Source organism: Platalea leucorodia, assembly GCF_965183815.1.
Source record: "Platalea leucorodia genome assembly, chromosome: 4".
NCBI lineage: Eukaryota > Metazoa > Chordata > Aves > Pelecaniformes > Threskiornithidae > Platalea > Platalea leucorodia.
This window is the reverse complement of record NC_138826.1, coordinates 66,700,841-66,728,840: the sequence shown is the minus strand read 5'-3', so window position 1 is coordinate 66,728,840 and position 28,000 is coordinate 66,700,841. Positions and strand designations below refer to the sequence as shown.

At 38.9% G+C, this 28,000-nt stretch overlaps 1 protein-coding gene across 1 annotated transcript; it reads right to left on the bottom strand.

Annotated features, from left to right (window-relative positions):
* Position 1: 1 nt before the first annotated feature.
* TXNRD1 (thioredoxin reductase 1) lies at positions 2-27,891 on the bottom strand. The gene is made up of 14 exons (XM_082309304.1): positions 27,697-27,891; positions 25,422-25,544; positions 22,041-22,113; positions 21,807-21,926; positions 20,868-21,010; positions 20,624-20,739; positions 18,597-18,822; positions 15,748-15,840; positions 13,884-13,960; positions 12,073-12,229; positions 9,046-9,153; positions 6,918-7,013; positions 4,544-4,678; positions 2-1,337 (listed from the first exon to the last, which is right to left on the bottom strand). The coding sequence occupies exons 2-14, from the start codon at positions 25,506-25,508 to the stop codon at positions 1,275-1,277; spliced, it is 1,494 nt and encodes a 497-aa protein (XP_082165430.1). The 5' UTR covers positions 25,509-25,544; positions 27,697-27,891; the 3' UTR covers positions 2-1,274.
* Positions 27,892-28,000: the final 109 nt, after the last annotated feature.

The window sequence follows — 28,000 nt, the reverse complement described above, 5'->3', positions numbered from 1 at the left end:
ATTTCTTGATAAATATGTATGCAGTTTATCCAACACAGGAGGAATATTCAAGAAAGTACGTTTGTTATTTTCCATGGAAACCTCTGTTTTAGAAGTATTGTTTTCTTAATTAAATATAAACCAAAGCATACATGGAACTAAATACAGCTTTTAGGCCACGTCTACATAGAAGATTTTTCACTACTGTTTTTTGGAGGTGTTTGCTTGTTTGTTTGGAGGGGGGGGAGTGTTCTTTGGTTGGGTTTTTTTTGTTTTGTTTTGTTTTTTGGTGTTTTTTTTTTTATTCTACAGGCCCACTAATCTGAAGGAAAGTCAAAGTGGTTCAAAGTGGCCAATTCATACCTGAAACAGTGCAGCATACGATAGCTCACCTGGAAAGGAAGAGTTTGAGTTTATTCAAATTGAATAAAGTTCAGAGCTCTTTGAAGTATAATTCATTCCACACTGGAATTCTGTCAGTTTCAAATTGGATTAATTGTAATCACCTAAGCTGCAAGATAAAGCTAAGAAGATCACATCTGTGTTATATGCACGGTTGTTACTGTCAGGGAAAAAACCCCACCTTTCTGTATAACAAGGCCTTAATAAAAAGAACTTTCCTTTCTCAGCACGGAGAACATTTTCACAAATAAATTTCTCTAAAGTAAAAAGTCACAACGGAGTCAGTTTGGAAGCCAAGACATATGTTATTCTAGATGGTACTAAACTTTTTTCCAAGGATATCTTCTTCCTCACGATCAAACACGTAGATACAATTTCCCCTCCATAGGCATGCGAGCTAGTAAAATGCACGCTCATGAGGAGACCTTGCAATTGCTGTGTTATAACCTAGTACACAGGGGCACTATAAAATTATCTGAACTTGTAATTTTCTTGAGTTTGGAAGTTCTTTGTTCAGGTAAGAAACTAGAGAGGAATAAAACCAAAATAAAACAGCTGTTGTCCAGCTGCGCTAGCAGTTCTTCCATCACTGCCCACCAGACAATGCAGGCTTCAGGCTATGATTTCATGAAAGCATTCGTTAAATGCCCTGCTAAGCAACAGCTCAACAGTTAATATTCCCATTGCGTTGCTAATTGCCAGCCAATCACCGCAAGTGACCAACTCCCGCAGCGCTCTTCTCCTTCCCATGAGGGAATGCTCTGGTTAACATCTACGCATTTCTGCAGATGACCAAGGCTGACTTCTCTTCAAACCTTCCTTCTGAATTGCACAAGTCAGACACTGCGATGAAGGTCAGTCTCTGGCAATAACAAGAATGGGGGTCTTTAACCTCAGCATCCAGCCTGAAGAGTATTTTCACCAGAACGCTTAGTCACAGACAGAGTGGTGAATATCTTAAGAGAAAGAAAAAAACACAAATTTTAATGTGGCTAGAACGAATTTTCTCTTCTAGAAAATCAACTTGGGCATAATGCTCAAAACCACAGCCATTTCTTAAAGTAATAAAATAATAATGAAAAACATACATTTAAAACCCTTGCCACTAAATAGCACCCATGCATACAAAACCCCCTGCTCTTCATTTACCTTATGGTCTTCCTTTTACAGTGGAAAAAAAAGAATTAAGGAAATCACACAGCTTTCTACCACCTTTTCTCTTAATGCTCCTAAGTTTTTACAGTGGGAGTGAGCTCAGCAATAATCAACTCCGGTCTGTGCACCTCATGAATAAGTGTCTTTATGGCTCAAAGATAACTTCTTTGTTGGGAAAGTGAAGTTAACTCAAGGCTATGGCATTTGGAGAGAATACAAATTTTGCCTCTGTACTTTTCTAGATACTATAGAAATGTGGAACTGATTGCTGATGTAGGTATTATGTCTGGGATTTGTATCCTCTGGACAACAGCTAAGAAACACTTAGTAACTCTAGTTTGAAAAAGTCCAACCTTTACTGCTTTCAAGTCACATTAAAGAAAACAATATTTTCAAGAATAATTATTGTAAAATTAGAAGGTATCAAAATTCAAGAAGAAAAATTCTACAAAACCTTGTTTAATATTAGAACTTTACTATGCAAATAATTGCATAGTTTTGCATAGATAGACTATAGAAAGGAAAAAAGGAAATCAAAACCACTTCTATCTAAATGGTTCAAAGTTGCAATAATTAGCTATCATCAAAGCCATCTCTCAGGAAGAATAAACTTAGCACAGAATAAAGTATATACACATTTCAGTTATGCAAATAACACTGAAGTATCTAAAGATAATGGCAATCTGAAAGCCCCACAGTTCTCTAAGTAGAAGCTTTGCTGCATTAAGGCTGCTAGCAGCTCTTCAGAGAACAACATTAATAAATGATAGAACTCTTCCATTTTCTGGAAGCACGTAAAGCATTATGCACAAATCAGGAAGACAAACGCATGGTCTAATATATATGGCAGAACAGCAGCAGTATATTTAAACTATCACGCATGGCTTGAGACAGGGTTTCTAACTCTTCAGTTCTGATCCACAGACTGACAACATTTACTATTATTTCACTTTGAAAGACAAAGATTAAAAAGAGCAAAATTTATCTGCCGCCTTCTCGGCCTGAATGCAAGCTCTGGGTGTGCCACCCAGTTCCAGTGGCTGCGGGGACCACACAGCTCCCTAACTCCAGTAAGCCAGCTGGGAGTCATTTGATAATTATTGGAAACATGAGGTTTTTTTACAGAACTTGTTAGTTATTTGAGTGAAGACAAAACCTTAGATCCAATGAGTGGAAAGCCATCATTAGCTAACTCAAAGAATCATTCCAGCTTTCAGAAGACACTTTCTCTTCATCACAGGTGCTCAATTACACACCGGTATGTCAAACGGCGCAGTACAGTCTAGGCTGAGAGGTTAATTCTCTGTAAGGCTGAGGTCCTACCAGTCTGTGCTTGCACTTATTTGCGCTTTGCCTTGCAGGAAATTCCATTCAGAAGTCAGGCTTTCTGCAGAATAAAATGCTGCTCAAACAAGAGAAGTGAAATCCGGCTCTAATTTGTAAGCAGTGAGAAATGGGACCCTCAGTCTTACAGTCATCGAGTAATACCATGAATCATAGGAGACTGAGCAATGAATTAGCACTAATGCTGGTGAAGATGTCAGCATTTGACCCTGCAACACTGTCCCTTTCCTGCTCAGATCAGGCTTAATTTTCCTTAGGTAAAAATAATGCCGGTATTGTCCATCATTCTATTCATCCAGATATGCACAGTCCTCACAAATTCCAAACAATTTTTAAGCATTTTTTTAATCAAAGAGTACCATCTTGCACTTTGATTTTTGTTTACTGCTAAAGAGATTAAATTAAGTAACAGGCATAAAAAAACCTTTTGAAGACTGGCACTAAAAATGATCGCTGTTCCCTGGAGCTTTTAAATAGTGTATTTCTCCTGAGCCAATTTCTTCCTCCCCCACTCAAACAAATATGATTATCTGAAATTACCTCCCTAAATTATGTCTAATCATCATTCTATTCAGTTTCAATTTTAGCAGCTCAGATGTCCAGAATAAATTATGACTATCATCCTCTCTTCACACCGCATATGCTAATATTCCGCTCGAGTTCACAGGTTTGAATGCCTCACTTGGAGTTCCCCCTCCACGGGGCCCCTGGTAAGATAAGGACCTGCCACCCCTCTGCAATGGCTTCCAAGAACACCATTAAATGATAATACAGAAAAAAAACCCCAGAATCTGTATTGTGGATGCTTTGAAGATGATTCAGGTTGCTAGCAGTCCATTCCGTTAACGTAGTTCATAATATATTGCTTATACTGTATCACTTTGGAAACACAAGAGAAGTGAACTTCACTTCTGCAGACCACCATCCTGGTGCTCTCTATTAAACTTTGTAGCCAACACATGCAGATAAAAACACAGATTCTGTACAAAGACCTACAAAGGTGATACACCGTTTTTGCAGGGATCCTCTGCTCATGTAACTGGTCCTAATACTTCTAAAATCAGAGGAGCATCTCTGATTTATACCTGGGAGAAGCTGCCTCCGACCCACTAGAGAAAATTAAGCTCTTCATTAAAGAGGAACAGCAAGGCAAACACAAGGAAACAAATGGTTGTGTGGCCTCGTGTACTTCACTTCAAAAGTAAGTCTTAGAGAGCAAAGGAGAGATCTTTAAAAGGGTAGAATTTAATAGAAGTAATTGTCATGTAGCTGGTCCCCTTCCATAGCACCAGTTTATAAGCCTATTTTGAGTACACATATCTAAAAAAAACAGCTTTGACAACCACTTTCGCAGAAACAGTATTTGAAGCCTTCATAAATGGATCTTTGAGTGAGAGGAGAATTCTATACTTCCCAGTAGAGGGAGCACTGGATTAGGGGAGACCATAAACATTTCACAAATTAACACACACAAAAAAAAATCTCAGATTAAACCTAAATGTTAGATTTCTAAATATTAAAAACAGATCATTTCCTGTCCTTCTCTCCCTCCTACATTCCCCCAAATTCTGACCTCTTTAATAGAGCTCTGCTATTCAGGTTTCCAACACCTTAGCCCAGAATACTATGAAAGCTCAGATATGAGGTGACTTCATATACAAACCTCTGCACAGACGGGATGAATTCCTATGGTGCTGTCCAGCTGTTCTTTTGTCAATCCACATTTAATAGCAGCTGCAAACCCTTGGGTGACTTCTCCAGCATTTGGACCAAGGACATGGAAACCAATGACTCTCTCCTAAATACCAAAGATAATCAAATACAAGCACAGTCATGCATTCAGTTCTCTTTAGAGAACGTGTAAGATTTTTACTCACAGTATATAATTTCATCAATTCACAAAACATACCGCAAATTAATGCAACCACACAAAACTGAACTATCATTAGCACCAACAGATGGGAGATAGCGGGTATAATTTTGTTCTCTCTCCGAAAAGGAAAAGATTCAACTCCAGAATCAGCTTCCTTATGAAGTTTTGTGCAGGAGTCCTTTGTTTACATCAACAGCATACAAATTTGACACACACCACAGTCTATGTTTGATTATAGTGTACGTCCAAATTACAAACATGCACTTAAATTTTATTCAGGCAAGCTATTCCACTCATTTCAACAGGCTGCTTGCCTAAGTAAAGATGAGCACCTTGCACAAAGATTTGCAACATCAGGGCCTATGCTGGGCAGAGACATGGTGCGTATCTATTAAAGAAATTTCATTTTGATTGTTGCTTACAGGAAAGGGCCACAAGCTAAAGGTTCGACTAACAGATGTAGCAAGAGGTGCATTGTAACTAAACTGACGACTACTCTTGTTCCACTGTTTGCTGTCATTGGGAAAGAATATACCTCGAGACTGGCAAAACAAGCTGAAAAGACATCCAGTCACAAGGAAGATACTATTACTTCACGCTGCTCACATCTATACTACTGTTCAGTTGCAAAATACGTCAAACTGCGTATATATCCTCAGCAAGCACTCAACAGAAGTACTGACTTCACCCGCTTTTCTTAAAGAAAAGCTTGCTTCTCTAAGAAAAGCAAGTCTCCTTTAGCAAATGCCAGCTGCTGCGGGCTTCAGTAGCTTTCAGGGCATTCATCAGATTTTGCTGAGCACAGATGTAGCCCAGTTGGGTACCAAAAGTTATCTGCTCCTCCCGCTAAATATCACATATAAGGGAGTGTGGATACTCAGTACACTGAAAGGTTGTTTTTCTTTCAGTAAGTCCGTGGACTGAGGTTTACCACAGGGTTTATTTAAATAAGAAAAGCTATAATTAGGTAATAACTAAAATGGAATTATCCTTATTTTCCTTTAAAAATATGTACACATGTAAAAATAAAACCATAGTAAAAAAACTGGGGTAACTACAGTTTTAAATAGTTACTGAACAAATTTTTCATTCAGGCTAACTTTCAGCTCTACTTCTGGATATTTAAACACGTCCCCAATTTTCAGGACAAGAAATGGAAACAAATTAATGAAACACTTTAAATCACCATTAAGCCTTTTCATTTTCTTAAGCAACTTTGGATTAGGAGCATAATCATGGGCTCCAAAATAGCTTCCACGCTAGTGCAAACTCCTCCAGAAAGAGGATATGGGCAAAACCAGACAGGTTTTCAAATTTTACATAATAGTGATGTGATGCTTAGAAAGACTGCAGTAAGATAAATCTCTATCTGGTGATAAAAGAAAATAGATAAAGCAGATCCAAAATTTTATTAGGCCGGATAACTCCATGCCACTATCTTAACAGGAATACATCTTTACAGCCCATTATTTTTGATAATAATTCATATTATTAAAATAAACTAAATTTTTATTAAACAGATGATGATCATCCAGAGGTGACCATACCAATTCTTTTGACCAATTAGTAATTTTGCTTGTGCTTCAGCAGGTACTGTACATCTCCATAGCCAGGAAGTTTTAACCTAGCCCAAGGATAATCCTGGCATTACCACCCTAAATGAGATTTGTGCTGGCAAGATACGTTAATCCTGTTAGAATGAGCTCAAGAGTTTTATAGACACATGTGGATTTGCAGAGGTTACAAGTTGTGATGGTTTCTGAGTGACTTCAATTTCAGAGAGAAGACTCTCCCAGAAAAGAATGTCCCAGTTTAGGGAGGGGAGACTAAGGTAAACATGTAAGACGACTAACCATTTTTACATGCATTGATTCATTCACTTTTCACAGTTAATGAACAGTCTTAGTGATCTCTACTTCTTATTTTACATATATGAAGAAGTACCATATATCAACGGCAACGACAGAATTTTCTGTTTTACTGAGGACCATTTTTGTATAAACAAAGAGTATTGCATCGTTATTAATATTTTAAATTCTAAAAGGTAGAAAAATTTAAATTAATTTTTAATTTGGTAAAAATAACCTATTTATAGCTGTGATATCAATGAACCCTATAATGAACATATGGCTGCTGTTTTCCCTGGAAGGAAAGATGCACTTACGTTATCTTGAATATTGCAAATTATCTTCGCATAGCATTTGTTGTTGTCTCTGGATGGCACAGTCCATTCCAATGGCCAGAAATGACTATGGTACACCTGGAAATACAACACAGGTTAAAAAAAAAAAAAAAAAAAAAAAAGTTCTGTAATTTAACAGCGGAGAACATGATCTTCCAAAACCTGCCAGATTATCTTAAATTTGCCTTGTCTACCTCCAAAGGCGGAGCTTTACTACTGACTGCAATTGCTTTTGGAAATCACACATGGAAAAACTTTCAACAGTTGCGATGCAGCACAAGGATGAACCGTTAACTAATAACTCTTCATTAGCAATCAGCCAAGCATGTAGAATTTGGAATACTTGAAATCAGGGCGAGACTCTTCCCTTGCTGAACGCCAAAGAAGGAAGCCTCTACAAAACAAGCACTAGTGTCATCCAATAATTAAAAAAAAAGAAGCCATAAGTGTATTACACTTCCAGGATGCAATTCACCATGCTCTCATTGAACTACACAAATACAAGCTTCCCTCATGGAAGGCTGTATTGTCTCCGATCTACCCAGGATGAAGGCAGAAATATTTCTCAGAGCAGGAAAAGGGAAGAAATAGCCTTGCAGCCTGGGTTTAGGAGAGATGGGGGCATGCTTTTTGCATGCTCTCTTAAATTATGTATCACTGCAAAATGGAAAGTACATTAAAAAAAAAAATGAAACCAAACCAAACAAAAACCACATTCTTCTGTCTGCCCCAGCCAACATCACTGAACAGATTCCTAACTGCAGACAAGGTTGCTCACCCACCTGTATAGCATGTATTTCAGAAAATGACAGTGTTTTGCGGCACAGTTCTACCCAGAACTCTCAACAGCTCCCATTACAAGCTAACCTCAAGTTGATTACTATTTGAAAGAACTTTTCAATTGATCACAACCCCAGTAAAAAAATGTCCCTTCACAAACTAGGAGAGACAGCTCAGTGTTTTTCCATATTAATGAGGTTACAAAGCATTTATAAGCATTGCTATCTGAAACTGAAATTTAACAGGTCTGGATGACAGATGCAACTCAATAATCCTCCTGGAGCTTGCAAAAGCCAATATGGTGACATGATAGAGAGGTCAGAATAAACTAAATTAGGACTTAGCCACAATACAAATGCTTCTGGATGCATATTTTCAAAAATGGCTTTGAAAACAGAAAGTGCATTTTCCACAAAGAAGGGTCCAGTGTTACACATGTAACAGCAAGAATTTGACTCAATAACAAAAATTTGACTGTGTATATACAAACTTTGTGGGGAGAACAGAATTTAAACCCCTGCCCTACAGTCAGGTTAACAGTACTTGACACACTGCTGTCTTAAGTCATAGCTACTTCTTTTCTCCACAGTCCAAGTCAAAAAATGCAACTGACAAAGCTAAGAGGGAAACAAGTTCTCAACTTTGTAAGCCAACACTTATCTGCTTATTTCCCCAAATAATGCTCCTCACGTGATCTTCATGGGACATAGAAGTTCAGTTTATTGTCAGGCTCCGTCCCCTCATGCTTTCTGTAATGTGGTCTATACAGTATTTTTTAAGAACAGCCTCAGGCACCGAGTGCTTACGTATGTCTAATTTCACTCTTGACCAGCAGTCCCAGTGAAGGAAAAGGCATCACTCACTTGAGTAAAGTTATGCATATACCTCCTTGCATAGTCAAAATTAACAGGAAAAATGAGCATAACGACATTTGGCTTTATAAAGTAAAAATCACCATGGCAAGGAATTTGCCACACTGTAGCTACAAAAAGCTCCACTTGGACATCAAAAATCGATGTATTGCTTCCAACATATAACCAGCTTTAATTTATCCTGAAGTACTTGCAGACACGAAGAAACCTTTCTTTTTTTAACCAAACGTTCCACCTTCAAGCCCAGTTTGCCAAAAACAGAAAATATTTGCAACTAGAGCTATCAGAATTGGGAACTATTTTTATAATATGCCTAGGAACTGCCAAGGAAGACAAAAATGTACCCAGTCACCTCCTGCCCTTACATCAGAACACAGAATGCTCTTTTAATTGACTCTTATCATTATTTTAAATTACAAATTGGGAACTTAAAATCCAGATGAAACTAAGGCATTTACCTCAATGTTTTCCTCCCCAAACTTCTCTATTGCAGTCTCTTCAGAATACCCGCAGGCTCCATACTCCAAAGGAGTGAACACAGTGGTTGGAACATTCACATAGTCACACTGCGTGGCATACAAAACAAATAAAAAAAATCACATAACATCAGTAATAAAATCAGTACAATGGGTAAAAATTCAGCAGTCAAATTCAGACAGGAAGTTGGATTATTCAGAATTTGAAAGCTACTTCTTTTTTTTTTAAATTAAAAAAATTGTTTTAAATTAAACTACAGTTTTGGTGTTGTCCCTCTCAGAGGTGTTAACTAGAGCAAGAACAGAAAGACAATTTAAAGCCACACTGACATTAACATGTATAGATTAAAAAGAAGAGGAAATTCAGTGCCCTGTTTTAAAAATGTACACGATCAAAGGTCTGGTACATTTTTTAAACAGATAAAGTAGACTGTTCAACTGCCTCTACAAAGCATGCTATTTTTAGCCAGGAACGCTGCAAAGACTACACCACCATCAAAACCCATCATCTTTTTTTATCAGCCGTGGCCTAGGTGATGCCAAACAGCCAAAGACAGGAACTACAGCCATTTGGGGGGGACAGCTAGAACTAGAGCTGATACTGTGCGCCTAATCACATACCATGAGAGACAAACACTAACCCCTCCCTTCACTGGAGCTTTACAGTGTTCCAGAGCTTCCCTCTCTGGGCAACCTCTGGGCCTGACCACCCTCACTGTAAAGTAGTTTTTTTTCTTTTGTTTAAATGGAATTTTCCTGTGTTTCAGTTTGAATCCATTGCCTCTTGTCCTTGCACTTTATACCACTGCAAAGAATCTGGCTCCATCTTCTTTACTCTCTACCATCAGGTACAAATACACATTGATATAAAAGCCCCCAAGCCATCTCTTCTGCAGGGTATAAAAATTCCCAGCTGTCTCAGCCTCTCCTCATGTGCCGGATCCTCCAGTCCCTTGATCATAGTCATGGCCCTTTGCTGGACTTGCCCTGTCCTTCTCGTACTGGGGAGCCCAAAACTGGACACAAAATCTAAACCTGTCTCACCAGAGCCAAGCGGAGGGGAAAAGGTGACTTCCCTCCACCTGCTGGCAACGTTCTGCCAGGATGCATCTGCAGGATGCAGCCCAGGATGTCACTGGCCTTCTTTGCCATGAGGGTACACTGCTGGCTCACGGTCAGCTTGTCCTCCAGACCCCGCGAGGCTTTCTCTGCACAGCTGCTTGCCAGCTGGTGGGTCCCCAGCCTCTGCTGGTGCATGGGGTTACACCTCTCCAGGCGCAAGACTTGGCACTTCTCCTTGCTGAACGCTGCAAGATTTCTGCCAGCCCATTTCTCCAGCCTGACGAGGTCCTTTGGAGTGACAGCACAACCATCGGGTGCATCAGTCACATCTCCCCCCAGTTTTGTATCATCTGAAAACTTGATGAGGGTGCACTCTGTCTCATCACCCAGATCATTAATGAAGATGTTAAACAGTACTGGACTGAGTATCCAACCCTGTGGCACACCACTAGTGACCAGCCTCCAGCTGGTCTTTGCAATGCTGGTGACAGCCCTTTAAGCCTGGCAGTTTGGCCAGTTTTCAGTCCACCTCACTGTCCACTTATCTAGCCTGTACTTCATCAGGAGACAGTGTCAAAAGCCTTTACTAGAGTCAAAGTAAACAACATCCACTGCTCTCCCCATATCCACCAAATTAGTCATTCTGCCATAGCAGACTAGCAGGCTGGTCAGCTCTATTCAATTCCTAGTAATTTAAATTTCTACAGATTTCAACTCCAATCAATTTCCTTTGTGACTGGGGATCAACCAAGGTGCTGCTTACTATTCTTTCCCCACCTATCCATAACACTTTATTATGTTTCATACAATCACCCTTTCTGGATTTGTTACAACAGCAACGTAAACCAGGATCCCATCTAAGTAGTTACTCATTTCTTGGATTCACTGAAAGAGATGATGCTTTCTTTGGCAGCCTAAGGATTTTCATATCTAGAGAGACAGTTATCTGGCATAAAATGTAAATTAAGACATATCCATATTATTGCAGCAAGAAGAAAATTCTGGCTCCAGCCATGGATTTCTTAAACTTTGCCTGGCTGATGTAATGACATTATGCACACCTATTCAGGATTCTGTTACCGCAATACCTGCCAACCTAAAATAAACAACTCAATCAAGCTCTAAATCTGACCGACAGCTGAACTTGATATGAATACAGAAGGCTCTGAAAGAGAAAAGCCTTTATGCTTATGCCCTATGGTTATGAAGGTGAGCAAGCACTCACATCAATGGTGCTTGGATAGCAGTTCTTTAAAGGCACTCTCCCTTCCTCTTGGTTTAAAGATAAGGTGTAAAGGAGTACCCATGTTACTCCCATTTGGACTAGCATAACTTAACTGAAATCTACAGTTGCAATAGAATGAAACGTAAACACTGAATTGATGAACTCAACCTCTCAGGTGTAAGTACATGCTGACTTATTGGCATATTTGATCTTCCTTTGTGTCTATATTAAATTATAAGTGGAACTATGTACTACATTGAAAACACATGGATGAGAAGTGAAAAAATTAATGGCAATAACGTTGAAAATGAAGAGCATCACAAACCCCTTTTACAGTCTATTTGGGGACCAGAGGTAAGTTTAGTAAACTGCTTATGAATTAAAGCATTTAATGGGACAAGAATGATTTCTGACTTTTAGAGAAGGCAGTAGAGTTAAAAAACAAGTTAAATGATCTCAGTTAATTTTATTATCACTATACTCCGAGAGAAAAATAAAACCTCTTAATAGGAAAAATAGAGACTACTGCTTAATCCATAAGGTATTAACTTCATCCTACACAATTAGCAGACCATATCTGCAGTAATATCTTTGCAAGGGGAAAATTAAAGTGATCAAAGCTAATCCTTAAAAGCCTACTGAGTTTTCCATAAACAAGCAGACCTGCACTCTGCACTTAGAAGGAGAGCAATGACAGTGTTTTGTGGCAACTGGTTCCTTACCTTATGGGTTGCCCCAGCATAAAGCCTTTGAACTAACAGTCTTCCTGCCTGGATTGCCACCGGTGTGAGTTCCAGCTTGTCCTGCAGTATATCTCCAATAGCATAGATATACGGCACATTTGTTTGCTCCTCATCATTGACAGGAATTTTTCCTGTTCTGCAATTTGAATTAACAAGAAAAAAAAAAATCTAAGTGTTCTGCTGTGAAGACTGGAAGTGTAAATAACCTTACAGGAGTTCGGCTCTTCAGCTTTAAGAGAAAGACATGTATTTGAAGTATAAGGGAAAGAAGTCATATTCACAATCTTACAGTCTTGGGCAAGAATGTAAGGTAGTGCAAATTTGACCAAAACCAGAGGAATTTACACACTGGATAAGAAGGTAGCCCGTGATGTTGCGATTCCTCTCCTGAATCAATTCTTTGGTGAGGCATAAATCCTTTCCTCAAACACCCTCTACTATGAGCTGAGCTGTGTACTGGCAACCTTGAGGAATGTCAGGAAAAGACATTCTCCCACTCAAGCTGTAGGACAAAAGAATTTCTCCACTACTGAAATTCCAGTCCAGTGGCTGAAGCAGTTTCTATAAACTTACCCTTCAGGCTTCTACACAGAGACAGGTCAAGCTGTTAGACAGTCTACTTAAGGAACAGCCAGCAAGCTTTTTAGCTATAATACTGAGCTAATGGAAGTTTTTAATTATTAATATTTCCCACATCATTAATAAATGAGATAGTGCAGTAATCACTGCAGGAAACATATGTAACAGGGAAACCTAATCAGACAGGCACAGAAACAGTCATACAGTTACTTGAATGACAAGCGGTGATTCCCATACTAAAACCCAACTTGCTCGATTTTGCCCTTGTTAACAAATACACAGTTTATGCTAGTAATTTTGTAGTTCATTCTATTAAGCTAGTAATAGGTGTCCTGATGTCAGAAAGATGTGTACTGTTCTACGAGACAACACGGGTCTGCCAATTTGGAGTGGACCAAAACTTCCAATTATTTAGAACATCCCAACAGTTCCCTTCAGCAACATCAGTCACTGCGTTCATATATAAGCTGCCCTCTGCGCTGTTTTTCCATAGACTCCCAAGCCAAGTTCACGGTCCTGTCTTTTCTTCAAAGGGAACATCATCTAGGCCCCACATGCCTGGAAGATGTTTTAGTTACCAATATTGAAAATGTTACTGATGGCTCCACTCCCTGGTGCAATGACCTCACTACATTAAACCTGAAATGCTCCTGTGCAGGAGACAGATTGTTCCCAAGGGTTGCTCTAAGGCAAGAAACAAGCTCCTTCAAAAACTAAAACACATCACCAACTCAAACTGTGAGTTTAAGGAATGCTACTTTGACCTTATATTTCAAAATAAACATACAGTAGCATTTACATTAAAAATTTAAACAAAACCCACCACACTAAAAGCCTGTATGAACAAACAGATCTCTGCCCCAAGAGGTGGTAGAGAGAAAAAAAAGGAGATGGGAATAAGAGTACAAGGAACAACTGACAGATGCTAGAAAGCCCAGTCACTGGAAGAAGCTGAGACTGACCTGTGAACCTAGACGGAACGGAACAGACGCTTCTGATTCCCAGCATTTAGGAACTGACATTTCAGTATCAAAAAAGCAAACGTACTATGGGAGAAAATGCAGCTATCTGCTACACAGTCTCCTATCCAAGCGTATGCAAACAGGAAACAAACTTTTTCTCAAAGCATTTGAATGTCTATGCACCACCACCACTGCAATAGTAAATGACACAAGCTCACTAGTCAGTGACATACAGCCATCTGTCCTTACTTTTCATTGATCTTCACTCCAACTTTGTCCAAACCAATTCTTCTTGTGCATGCATCTCTTCCGATTGCTAGCAACACCTGCAAAACAGCAATGCACGTTACCTATTTTTTTAAAACCTCAAAAGTGCGCCTGCATGTGGCTATCTATTATTTTCATTATATACTAAGGATTAGTAGCTAAGGATTGGTCACATTAAAATGAATACGTTTGTCACTCATTGTACATTCACAGAGTTCAAGACAAGCCACACCATCACCGTGGCCTAACAATACCAGGTTTTAATGATAAGATTAAATACAGCCAAATAGCTTTCCCTGGAAAAATACCCCAAGAGTATTCTAAACAAATCGGTTAGGGTCAGATTCTTTATTTTATTTCCTCACACTTCTATACCGAAGTGTTATACCATATCCCTACCAGAGCAGACGACCCCAAAATGCTCCACAAGGAAAGGGCTATTCCTTAGGATTTCTATAAGGATTCCTTAGAATTCCTATAAGGAAACTCAGATGCTTAGGGAAATAAAAAGACCATAAAATAATCTTTGTTTTGATCAGAAAATATAATTTACTTATATAGGCTCTCAGCCAAGTCACTGCCAAAGAATATTATTTGTTGAATATTATTTGTTTGAACATCTGTTCAGAATGATGGACAGACCAGGCCAAATTCTTACCCATCCTATCAACTTGACTACTTTAACAAGCAAAACAAGTTCCAGCCTATACCATCACAAGGAAAAGTGCTATGGGCTTTGCAGTCTTGGACAACTGCCCAGGTAACTACACAATGCTTCTCATATGACAACTAAGAACTATGCTGAAGGAATCCGAGATCTGCTTCAAGTCTTTCAGATGACCAAGCACGCTGCAGAGCTGAAGGTCTTAAAATGCATCACACACAGCTCATAGCTTCTATGAGGAGTGACAGCATTTCAGTGAAAGATGTAGCAGCAATAAGAAATCATAAGTTTCCTTAATGAACAGATGGCACTGATTTGCTAGCTAAAAAGCTTTCACTACTATGGACCAGGAAAAATAGTATTACAACACTGTGCAACAGCACCGTTGTTAAACTTTCTCATAATATTAGCCCTCATATGCACTGAGGCACGTCCTTGTTATGGAATGACTAATGCACTATATAGGTAAATGAGGTCACTGGCACACAATATTTGCAGTCGAAAATCCCAGGCTGGCAAATGCTTGTCTTTATGCATTCTGTGTAGTTCCAAATACTTTATTCACAACTTCTTTTTTTTTTCCTTTCAGCATCAAGGCCTAAGAAAATGAGTGGGGTGAGGGGTGATGGAAATAGTCAATCCAACATATAATGGCGTACCTGCACACTGCAATTTTATTGTTTTAAGTGTGTAATGAAGTTCCCTGACTGATTTGCCACAGGGCATTAGTTGTTTTTGTGAAGATGCTGCGTCAACAACAGGTCTTGAGAAGACATGACACCTGTTTATTTAGCTCTTGCACAGACCATTGTTTTGTGCTAACTCCAAAACACACTTTAGTTACTATGAAAGTTATTATAAACCATTATTTATAGTTTATGACAAATATCCCACTGGCAAAAAATCCTGCAACTGACTGCATGTGACCAAGTTCCTCTACATCCCTAAGCTAAAAAACAGGTTTCAAAATATGCAAGTGATCTGGTAAGGCACATAGGACTCACGCCCACGGATTCTGGGATTTTTGTCACATTAATTACATGTTGATTGTGTGCAATTAGCATATAGTAATGATTAAAAATAATTTCAAAAAATCTAAACTATGGATAAAAACACCCCAGAAAATCTTAACATTAAATGGAAGGCTACTTAACATTCTTTATGTATATAGACAGGACTCACAGTATTGTACTCCCCTTCAATTATCTGGTTGCCCTTTGTGGACTTGGCTATAACTTTCAATCTTCCAGGAGTTCCTTCCTCAATCTGCTCAACCTACAACATTAGGAAAGGAGGAAAAAAAACAAAAAAAAAGGGTTTAGTTTCAAATAAAGATATGTAATGTATCTTTGTCCCACCACATATCTTATAATTGAAAATGAGTATTTCAACATGAACTAAAATTCAAGCATTCATTCTAAAGATATTTCACCTTTCTCTAGATTTGTGATTACTATTTGCATGTTTAAACATTTTGGTTTATCTCCATGCATTTATTCTTATGACCAACACAATAAGACCTTGTTTCTGTTTATAAAAGTTGATTGATAGCTAAGTTCTTGTCCAAGCCCACCACAGGAGCTGCTAGTATCAACGGGGGACAGAGATGGTGAGGAGGAAGGGAACTCTTGCAAAACCTGGAAACAGCATCAGATATTTTCTTCGACTGCACCTTGAGGACCATCGTGCCTTCCACCCACGGGAAGCCACAGTCACAGCCCAGCCCTTTTAGCAGGCCTTTGCCCTGTTTGAATGATATTAATCCAACATGTAAAGCTGCCATGGCCTTGCAGGAGAGGGCAGCAGCTGGCTCTAAATGGCCGAAAAAACACCAGCAGCTTAAGAAAAAAAACTCTTCAGAGTTCCTCAGAGTCAGCTGAAATAAATATTCCTAGTTTTAGCTACAGATCCAGCTGCACGCTCTCAAGTGATGCAGCAGGTTACTGCCTATTCCAGCAAAGCGGGGTGTGTGGGAAGTAAAGGTGAATCTTTTTGCAACTGTGCTTTGTTCAGAGTCATAAAAAAATAAAGGTTTGTTTAAAACAAAACAAACCCCAAAATACTCTCCCTTCCACACCCCATCCCTCCATATACCAGAAAAAAAAGGCAGAAAGAGCAAGACCACTGGCTTTTTTTCCAAACACTCCTTTTTCCTCTGATAAATAAATCAACTAAACAAGTAAATGGACTTCAAAGCTACATAGGTGGATTCTCTTTTGTCCTCACTAATATTCATTGGACTGCAAGGAAAGGACTGGATATCCTCAGCTACAGTCCTTCCCTTACCCTCCCAGAACGGCAAGGCGCCCAGCTGCTTCCCATGGCTGGCGGTACATACAAGAGACATGTACATGTGCAACATTTAACTTAATTCTGGGAAATTTTTAGTGTTCATACTACAGAAGAAAAAGTACTTTTCAACAGCTGCCCTAGTTCCTTCTTCATATTCAGTATCTGAAGACAGAAAAATCAAAATTTCTGATGAAGTTCTCTTCCCCTTTTTTAATTTAAAAAAATCTAAACCTTCTTTCCCATCCTACAAACTTTACCTACCAATCACTGTGTTAAACTGCTCCTATTCAAAGGCAGCATTATTTATAATAATTCATCTGCTGTCTTCAAATGTCCCAACGAAGGGTTTTAATAAGCACAACATGCATAACTTCAAAAACAATGTTTGAAGGAGATGAGAAGACCTGCTAAAAACATATCCAGCAATTTAAGTTAAGGATATGCTCAACTGAAAACAGGGACAAATATCTTATTCCCATTGAAATCAAAGACATGTAGTGAAGGGGCAGGGTCAAACACACAAAAGTGCATTTTGTGACTAGGGTGATGGACTCCTCTTTGCAGGGTGCATCTGGAGGAGACCACTCAGTACTTAGTTGAAATGATCTGTTTCTTCTAAGATCAACTTTCTCCTTTCACATCCCCCAGAAGAGCCTACAAAAAGCTATGCCTGAAACAAAAGCTAGATAATCATCCCTGTTTTTCATACATGGAATTTCTACAGCGCAAACTAGCATAAAAAACAAAGTCCCTTGAAACATCCCACTTTGACTTTTCACAGCAAATCTCTTGCACTCCATGAGAGAGGGTCAGATCCGCAGAGCGGTAACTGGCAAGAGTTTTTTTTAAAGCTACTCTTGATACCGCTAAGGGTGAAAATGAACAGTCTTCACTCGATTTAATGCTTTAATCCCCAAAGTGTTAAACTCGGTAACATGCTGGCTTAACAACAAATTGCAAACTGCTTAATACGTTATTTCCTATTTCATAATAATTAAGCACTAATTATTGTGAAAAAAACATTAAGGAAAATAGTTAGCACCCTCTGAAGTCTTTGATAAGGCAATTTTACATCAGAAAAGCTTCAGAGCTTATCTAATCTGCTTTTCAACCTGAATTTGCCTATACATGTACATAACTAGCTGCACCAGTACTCCTACTGAATTCAAAGAAAACTGAGCAAGTATTTAAGGACTCTGCCAAGTAAAGGATATAGATGGATACAAAGCCCATCTACTTTTCTGGATAGTCCACTGGCCCTGGGCACATACGCAGTATTTGCTGGCTGAGAATTTGAGAATTGGCAATGAAAAATGTGACTATTTGCGATGCACTGGCCCTGAGCTTACAGGAAATCATATATCTGTTTAATTATAAGCCTGCAAGAAATTTCACAGATTTCAGGACACCTGCTGAATTTAAGTATATTCAACACTTGCAGGACGAGGATAAGCATGAGTAACAACACTTTTAACGCAACATATATTAACCCATCTAATTCTGATAAAAACAATGAATTCTGGAATCTCACAAAATTTTAATATTAAGACTAAATTGTACCTTTCAATTACGTAGATTCATGGACTTACTCAGTTTAAAACAAAAATTAACACATACTATATCTTAGCAGATCCTGTATTGCAAATTCAAGTTTTGTATTCACTAAAATAATTTACATCTTAAAACATTATGATAGGCATATTGCCATCAACTGTAGCCCTATACCACTTTGAGCCTACCTTGATCGGCACAAACTCCCTAATAAAGTTGATTCCATGTTCTTCCATGTATTCGCCAATTTTGTTTGCAATATCCTGGTCAAATCCTCTTAAGAGAATGGATCTCACCATTACAGTGACATCTAATCCAAGACCCGCAAGAACTCCAGCACATTCCAAAGCCACATAGGAAGCTCCAACCACCAGGGTTTTCCCCGGACAGTAAGGCAGAGAGAAAAGATCATCACTGGTAAAAACAGAGGGGGGGAAAAGAAAAGAAAGTTAGAGATAATCAGAAGAATGTATTGTGCGGTACATGTATCTAATTTCTTCTGTACGAGTAGGACTTTATTCATCTTCCTGCTCACTAAAAAAACACCAACAACTTAATTTTTTGGAAATTCAGCTGGAATACAAGATGCAGATTAAAAAATTCTAATTAGGAGTACACACACACACACACACAAAAAAAAGAGTATAAAAATTCTGAATCACCACAAAAATTTTGAGGTTTTTTTTACAGAAACTTATGACAAATTGTTAAAAAAAGGTAGGTTGTTTTTTTGTTTTTCCATCTGAATCTTCTTCAAACGTTTTGCTGCAAATTTTAGCTCCTGAGAGCTTAAAGGAAGAGGAAAGGGTGCAGCTTTAAGATACAAATACCATCTTCACTTCTTTGAAGACTTATCCTTTTGCTAAAGCATTATAGACACTGTTAAATATACACAGACAATAAAACAAATTAATGCAAAGCACATTAACAGGCAGAGATAGAAGTACAAAATTATGAAAAACATGTTTATTTGCCTGCTTTCCATTTCTTTCAACTGCTTCATCAAGCTACGTCAGTTCTACCACACTTTGGACCTAGACTAGAAATCCAGGGCTTCACAAGGAAGCAGGGACTCATGGAGGCATCGCGCTTGCTCAGCAGAGACTTAGGCAGAGTCTGGCAATGCAATTCTCCGAAGATTTAAATCTAAAATACGTGTGTCTCTGTCAGTCAACAACTGCAAAGGCTAAACAAAGATGCTCTCTGCAAATGTTGTGGTGGAATATGTGATTGTGTAATTAAAGGCTACATCACAGCTCCTATCCCCCAGGGAACCCAGTGAAGATTACACAGACAGCATCAATCTGATAGTCTTTAACTCTGGCATTCCTGACTCTTCCACCTTAATGTTATTTTAAAGCACCACTTTACAGGCTATATTATCTGTTACCTTTAATTTCACTACCACTTATTAGAAGGGAAACATACAACATGGTGTTTTGGTTTCACAGGGATTATGCCAGTTATTTATTTCATTTCTATAGGTTTGCAAGGCTGTAATTCCAACCTCTGTTTCTACATTAAGTAACTTAAAAGTTAACTCTCATATGAAAACACATTTCATCTGCATATCACTTTTTTTTTTTTGTCAGAATTGTGCTAGAATTGCTTGGTCTTATCAATTAACCAGACATTTGAAACCAGTTTCCTCAAAAATTGAAGTAACTTCACTGAGTAGCTGGAAAAAAATTGGGTTGAGGTTCAAGACTGCCCCAATGCATGAAGACAGATAGACTTCTACTGGCTTCACAACATAAACTGCTTTGCAACTCCTGCTTTCTTTGATATTTGAGCAGGGAGGTTTCTTCCAAGCAGACTGTGCTCTTCATTACCAAAAAACCTTCAGTATGTGAACTGAAAGACGGTAAGGAATAGAGAGGAAGTGGGTGTACTGGTAACTGGGGCAGAGCTGAAGAATTAATTTTATGATGGACACGCACACGATTTACGGTATTCTCGGTTACTGCTGTTATCAGTCAGAAACAGAACCATCCTAGCCAGCCAGCCACAGTCCTGTGGTGTCTACCAGACACCAATGTTTTTGGCACCTTAAAATCTGTCTGTAGCTATTCTCCTGTGCTTACTTTCCCCTAACAAAAAGTTACATAGGAAAGAAAACCAGCAACGAAGCAGCCCTGCTCATGCTTCACCACTTTCTCTTACAGGTGAAGCATTTACACACGGTGAGTAACTTCATATTCCTCCCTGGTTTTACCTGCTAATGCAGTATTCCTTGTCTCCAGGTATACCCAGGTAGCGTGGTCGTTCACCAGTGGCAATGAGAAATCTCTCAGCTGTGTACAGCTTCTCAACTCCTCTTTTATTTGTTGCCTGTGGACAAAGGATTAGTCCAAAGTGAGTATTTTGTAGTCCTACCAAGGGAAAAATTAATCTATTTGAAAAGCACCTCTATTCAAAAAGTACTATAGGAAGACCCAGCAAACGTGGCTAGGGAGTACCTTAACTGTGTGTGGCCCGACAAATTCTCCATATGCGTTCTCATATGTGACTTTCTTCTCTCTCAGTGCAACCCGATAGCCCCAGTTCAGTGAACCAATGTAATTCTGAACAGATTCTGTCATAGTCATCCAGTTGTGTTTGACTGTTAGAAACAAAAGAGAAGGGTTCATCTCTCAGTCTGTGAGTTCTTTTTCCATAGCCAACCTTGTATTCTCAGACAGATTTTTTTCATGACCCTGTCACCTTTGTCATATTCCTTTTTTATTCCAGGGTAACTCTACTGAAATTCAAAGAATTACATCAGCGTAGACAACATGAGAGGTCACAGTGGAACAGATATGACTTAAAACATTGAAAATTTAGACTTACTGCATTATCGATAGTTTTCTATTGACACATGCTGTGAGCAAGTGACATTGCTCAACAAACTAAGACTATGCATCTCTGAGAGGTGCCTCTGCATGTTCCCCACTACAGGATTACACCCTAAAGAAATCCCAATCCTATAACCATGCACATTAGAGCTAATATAAAGTAGAATTCATCTTCTTATGTAGTAGTGACAGAGACTTGGGGAAAAGGAATCCTTGCCTGCAATTATGAGGAAGTTTCTAACAGGGGACATTCTGGGCTATTCCCTTAGATGTTGTGTTACATTCAGAAATGGAGTAGTACCTTATTGCTTTTATTCGCACAGCAATCTTATCAAATACTAACATGACCAGAAGCTATTAATAAACAGATCAAACGCTGCAAGGCAGTAAGCCCCGTGGCTTTAGACTTGAAAAGCACTTAAGTTTATGTGTAATCTCTCTGAAGTTGCCTCATATTATTAAAGCGAGCACATGCTTAAGTGCAACCAGCACTTGATTGTGAGAAGAACCTCGGGATTTTCAGCACAAACGACAAAACTGCAAAAAAGTGTTCTCCTTCTTTACCTTCTTCCGTAAACTGCCATCCAAATTTGCGTGAATCTTGCAAGGCTTGTCCCAGTAAAGCTGCCTGGTGCATCAGTTTTTTAGGTATACAACCTACATTTACACATGTTCCTCCAAGACCTGAGAGAAAGGAACAGAATGTGTTTTTCACATCAGTGTGGCTGACCTCAAAGGAGAATCAGAGTCTCTGAGTAAAGCTCTTTTATAACAGGTTTGCAATGAAGAGAAATTTACCCCATGAGTTTCCCAGAGGCGTAGGCATGACAAAGTCCAGCACCATCACTTTCTTTTCATATTTGGCAGCCTCCTGCAAAACAAATTAAACAAGACACATACCTAAATATTAGAGCTTAAATTTGGAGTAGATGATAACATCATGCATTGCTGAAAAGGTTTGTGACTTTTAATTAAGTAATAATGAATGATTTGCAAGGGAACAGCCAGACAGTCATTAATCTTCTGAATTAATCTGCACACTCAGTACGAGGAAAAAGACGAAAGGAAAAAAAATAGGCATTCATCCTGCTACATAAGAGCATGGCACCAGTTGATACACAGAAGACTCTGGGAGTGAAACCTCCTCTTCTCTCCTCCATCCTGTCAGTTTGTGCATACTATTTCCCAACACGCCATTTACTTTTAACATATTTAACAAATGCTTTGTTAACACAGTTTTCCCTTCAGAGATGGTTTCTCAAGCATTTGTTTGAAACCACATCCCACAATGACATAAGCAGTCACGGGGCCAAGCATTACAACTGTGCTTATCCAAGCTTTTTTCTTGTAGCAGAAGGGAACAATCAATTTTGAGTATGATCTGTAGTTGTCAGGATCAGCTCTCGCTCTTCCAGCTAGTCAACCTGCAGCAAGTTGACTTTACTGTCAGGATGTGCGGATGTCATCCAGGCTAGAAAAGTCATGGTTTATTTCATGATATTTCCCCTGAGAAGTTTCATTAGCAAATCCACAATCAGCGTGTGTAAACAATACTGAGAACTGCAATTTCTACACTGATTCCATTGCTCCCTTTGTGCTTTTTAAGAAAAAGGCAAAAATTGATGGCGAAACAACAACAACAGCTTCCCCCATGAGATGCAGCAAAATAACTTTGATACCTGGAGTAAGCACAACTGTGCTGCATCACATGATGAATTCTTAGACATGTAAGCAATAGTAACCATGGGCACAGGATAGTACTCTAAGGCCTTGGGTTTGGTTTGGGAGGAGCTGGACGGCCTTCAGCATTATGTTACCAGTAATGCTTGTTAATCCAAATAGTTGACAATCGGAATTTCCATGTTAAATGTATCTTACTTCATGCAAAATACAAATCATATTTCAAACAATGCAGGCTGTAGACACCTTTGGAAAATATTAATGTACTGGATTTCTGCTTCTGATAGGTTGGCCAAGAAGCTAATTTCCATCCATTAGTAGTACCTCTGAGAAAGTTCCTCAGAAAGGTGCTCAGGGACTGAGAGGAGTTATTAATGCTCCTTTATAATGACAACTATACACAGCTCGAAAGAGCTTTACTAGTGTTAGCTAACTAGAACGCGTGGATTCCCAAGCTCACACTCAGCTATACGCTCACATAATACAGCACAGCATTGCGTTGCCACCTCGGTAGAGATCACAAACAGATATAACCACTTCTGCAGTGATACGCCCACAGTAACAAAACCTGCCCCGTAGGCTTTCAAACCTTACTGGGTTCAGCGCAGTACTGCATGAGCACAATGTCGCTTAAGGCTGGAGCTGTTCTGTGTGAACTGATAGTAGCGGCCTGGCAATTTGGTCTGTGTCTGCGCTTGGGTTGCACAGAGTCAGCCTGGCAGCGTTTGCCTCCAAAATAACAAGCTCTGAGCGCAGTATAGAGAGGAAAAGGAAGACGTGCACACAAAGCTGCATGCGTCATAGTGAAAAGCATGCATTTAATCAACCTAGTTAAACTGCTGCAAACCTGAGTGTAGATATCTGGAACTTGGTATAAGAGCTGTGTAGTTGGGTTCTTTTTTTCCTTTTGTTTTGTTTTGCTTTTGAAAGCGCTGTTTATTAATTCAGTAAAAAAATCTGAATATTCTAAGTCAGAAGTTCATGCGTGTAAAACAGTTTCACTTCAACTTCACGAAACTGATTTGAAATACACACATTACTACTGATAGTGATGTTGCCTTTATTGATCTACCATCTTCTGCTCTACTCCACAATCACTTGAGAACACTAAAAAACAATATACTTTATACACTGAGTTGAAGGAATAAGGCAATTTATCTTCCTAGCTACACACCTTTTCTGTCCCACAGCTGAAAAACGATGCAATAAACATCACTGCTGTAGCTTTACAACCTAGCATATGTATACAACAAAGCAGAGCAGTCTCCTCATGGAAATTTCAACAGATGGCTTTTTATTACTGCAAACTGTTTTTGCATTACTGCAAGCTCCTTTTTCCTTGTTACTCTCTTCTGTCCTAAAACATCCCCATCCTCTGAAAACCAGTGTCTGCTTCTCTTTGCAGGTTCTCAGAATTTTTATAGATCTTATCTTCCATCCTACGCCATGACAATAGTGCCCCTATTGATGGGAAAGCAGTAAAATACTGAAATAGATTATGGACATACAGCACGTTACAATCCACCACTCAGCACTGCACTCTTCCATGATAACATAAGTTCTTCTAAGGGACCAAGGTTTAGGGTGAATCCAATGCTATGCTGAAATATTTTCTTGTTTTCTTTCACTCCTCAAGGACCTCCTTCGCTTCTCGAGAACAAAAGAAATACCAGGGATTATCCAGCTCCAGGTCTTGAGCAACAGAACAATTTTATTTCTAGGAATGCTCAATTCACTAACAGTTAATTCTGCCACAGTGAGAAGAGGCAAAATGTGCCTAACTACTGATGTAAAGGAGAGTTACTGACTTACATTAAATTTCAGCAAGTTTCAAATATTTCGGATAATGACAACTCTAAGAGCTGGTATATTCTGCACCACTGTGGATTCTTTTAATTAATTCTAGATATTCTTCAACAAGCAGTATCCTAACCAAAAATCATAAGTTATTTGGCTACAGGCAGGAAGTACCAGACCCTAGAAGTGAAGGGCGAGACCCTAACTCTGCTTAAGTATAGGCAAAATCTCCATTTATGCAACTACATAAGCTCACAAATCACAAAGTCTCCCCCATTGTCAAGAATTAAAACAACACATGCAACTATTTCTGAACAGATATTACTTTCAGATAAAACTAGAAATTTCCTGATGTTAATTCTGAACAGTTTAAAAAACTTTTTCAATTATGAGTTGAATTTTAATTCAACTACTAATAAACACTGTTGAGATATTTACCTGCTGTTTTTCAACACCATCATCTCCCATTAGTGGGGATCAAGTTTCATTCTATTAAGAAGTATACCATGACATTTTATGTTTTTCTTCTTCAGAACATAAGGAAAAGAATATTGTATAACTGGGGCTAACCTCAAAAGAAATTCCACTATCAGGCAGAAATGTTATGCCCCTACAGTGTTAAAGATACCCAGATCCAAGACGTTGAGAATGTCACCCACCTACTTACAAGGAAAGTATAAATCTGTATTTTCTCTCTCATACCTTGGCAGCTGCCAGACCACCTGAGCCCCCACCAATGACAATGAGGTCATAGTCATAGGAATGTGGCACCGGCGTATGCCCGTTCATTTCCAGCAGTTTCTGAGGCTTGTCTTCCTTATGTGCCTGAACAGAGAAACCAAAAAGGATTAAGGAACATTGAAACATTACCCACAGTGCTCAAAAATTAGTATTTTCAGCAGCAAATATTGTGATAAGGGAACATAAGTGCATCTGAATTTTCTGAGCTCTGCTTTTAATTAGCTGTTTAAAATTTCATCTTCTTAATCCATCCTTGAATAGCTCAGTACCTGTTAAGATACTGAACTATGAATTTTCTTGTTCGTTGGAGCTCTGGGTTTCCTTGCAGAGCTTAGTTTTCCACATCAATGCAACTCCAGTGCCTCCTCATACTGCTTCAGGATGAGATACATACCTGCTGACACAGGCATTCCATTAATTTATTTTATTCTTTTCATCCGCCCTGGTCTTTCCTAATTAGTCTTTTTCCCCTCCTCCTGCATATATTAGTAGGAAAATACGACGACATACAACATTGTAATAATCTGCAATTACCGGCCTTACCAACTGAATGAACAGAACTGAACGAAGAAAACAATTTCTGAAAACTACATTTTTGCATCATGCCTGGATCAAGTGTGATCACTACAGTTTCACAAGACGTTCTTTTATTTTTGATCAGATGACTACTACTACAGAAAAACAACCCCGAAGTCCTAAAATGCATTTTGACAGCTGTATGCCACAAAGAACATTGCATTGTCTTCATACACTCTTTGTACTTAATTTGCGAAGCTCCAGTTTATCAGGGCTTCAGACCTTAAAGCCTTTGGAGTTGCTGGCAAAATTCTCAATGCCTCTCAAACTGCAGGACAAGATCTGGAGTAAGTAAAAATCAGATTCCTCAGCTGATGTAAATAAGTGAGTATCAACTAAAGTCATGACAAATCTTTTAAGACCCAAAAAGTAAATAAAGAAACCATACTTAGTCACTTTACAAATCTGCTTGCTTTTATTCAAGTGTTTCTATCTGCTTAACTAGGTAGGACTTGAATCAGTGCTACTGGAATAGTCATGGCAAATAAAAGGAAAAAAAAAAAAAAAAACAAAACCAAAGAACTTTCCCTTCTCTTTTCATCTTAATTTTCTTTTGCATTAAGCAGCCCTTGGTGCTCAACCCATTCTACTGTCACCTTCCTCTGAGTTTAGATTGTTCCCTCTCTGTAAGTATAACCGTCTACCCTAGAGACTGCGGCCAGCACAGCCATATCACTGACAGAAAAATCCCTATCCCTCCAGCAAATTACACAGCAATGTCAGCAGAAATTCAGACTGTGCATCTGCCTGTAGAAAGTTACATTTTAATAGTATTTCATAACCTTGAGTGGCATGTTAACAGTAGAAACAAAACCTAGAAAACACCTGTGGCTGTTGTGAAGACATCCAAAAATCCCTCATCTTCCTTCCTCTTCTCCTTCTGCTCCACCACCGCAATATATACCCCTACCACTGAATCTACTTTGCACTTGGTTCCCCTTTTTTCTCTTTTTCTAATATGGCCATTGGCCAGGCTCAAACTTCCTACCGCAATCAGAGTAAGAGTGAAAAAGGAGCATATATTGTATTGTGATACGCAGTTTCACTTTACTTGTATTTAGGGACATAAAATTAAAGAAAGTGTGCCATTCTTTTCCAAAGCACACCTTCTTGTTTGCTCAGTGGCAACAGGACGGTGTGAAGCTTAAGGGCAGACTAACTCCCACACAGTCATCAGACCCAACTACCGAGAACGGTATCTTTATGATCCATATAAAGAAACCACAACACCCACTCAGGAAATTTGCTTAGATCACTACTTCTATCATGCTACTCTCTTTTTCTTTTAAGAAAAATGCTTTATGTTTTCACATGGATTCAGAAACTTCAGCTTTTGTTCCTTACTGTTTGGTTCATTTTTCATTAGTTCTTCATAATCATTCTTCATGAAAACATATTAAAAGTTTAGATCAGACAAAGTAGATTACAACCTTCCCCTCTGAAACCACCTTCTAGAACTACACTCTAAAGCCACCAGGATCTTGACAAGCTTTGCTTCTCATTTACCAGGGGAACCTGCTCATGACCATGATCCTACCCTGAGAACAGATGTCCTCCATTCTTCTCCCAAAACCTACAATTTTTAAAAGAAAGCCTGCATTCTTATTACTTTTCAACATCAAAACTAAATTAAGAGACTTTAAAATGTATCTCCCCCTACCTTTACAGTTTTCTCATGATCTCCTATTTGCTTCTCCTGTACAAAAACAACTGGCTGTGGAGTTTCTGCCGTTACTTCGCACTGCCCTTCTTGCAGCTTCTGTGCTCGCTCTGCGAAATAAAGAATAAAATAACGTAGTGTCTGGAGAGGCGTTCTTTATGAATGCTGTGCTCCTCAAGCAAAACTGTCTGGGGGAGTGGCCTGGGAGCTTTATCGCTTCCTCATCAACAGCATGCCTGTCTCAGGGGAGCATTTCCTAAGGCGACCGATGAGTCATCTGCAACGTTAGGATGACTTGCTATAT

Bases quoted from the DNA above. Each gene is read 5' to 3' on its own strand.
- TXNRD1 (XM_082309304.1), bottom strand. From the start codon at position 25,508: ATGAACGGGCATACGCCGGTGCCACATTCCTATGACTATGACCTCATT. The intron at 20,740-20,867 runs GTACTCCCTAGC...CTTTGTCCACAG, and splicing joins TCGGGCCACACACAGTTAAG to GCAACAAATAAAAGAGGAGT. The intron at 15,841-18,596 runs GTAGGCTCAAAG...CTAATGTTGTAG, and splicing joins GGGAGTTTGTGCCGATCAAG to GTTGAGCAGATTGAGGAAGG.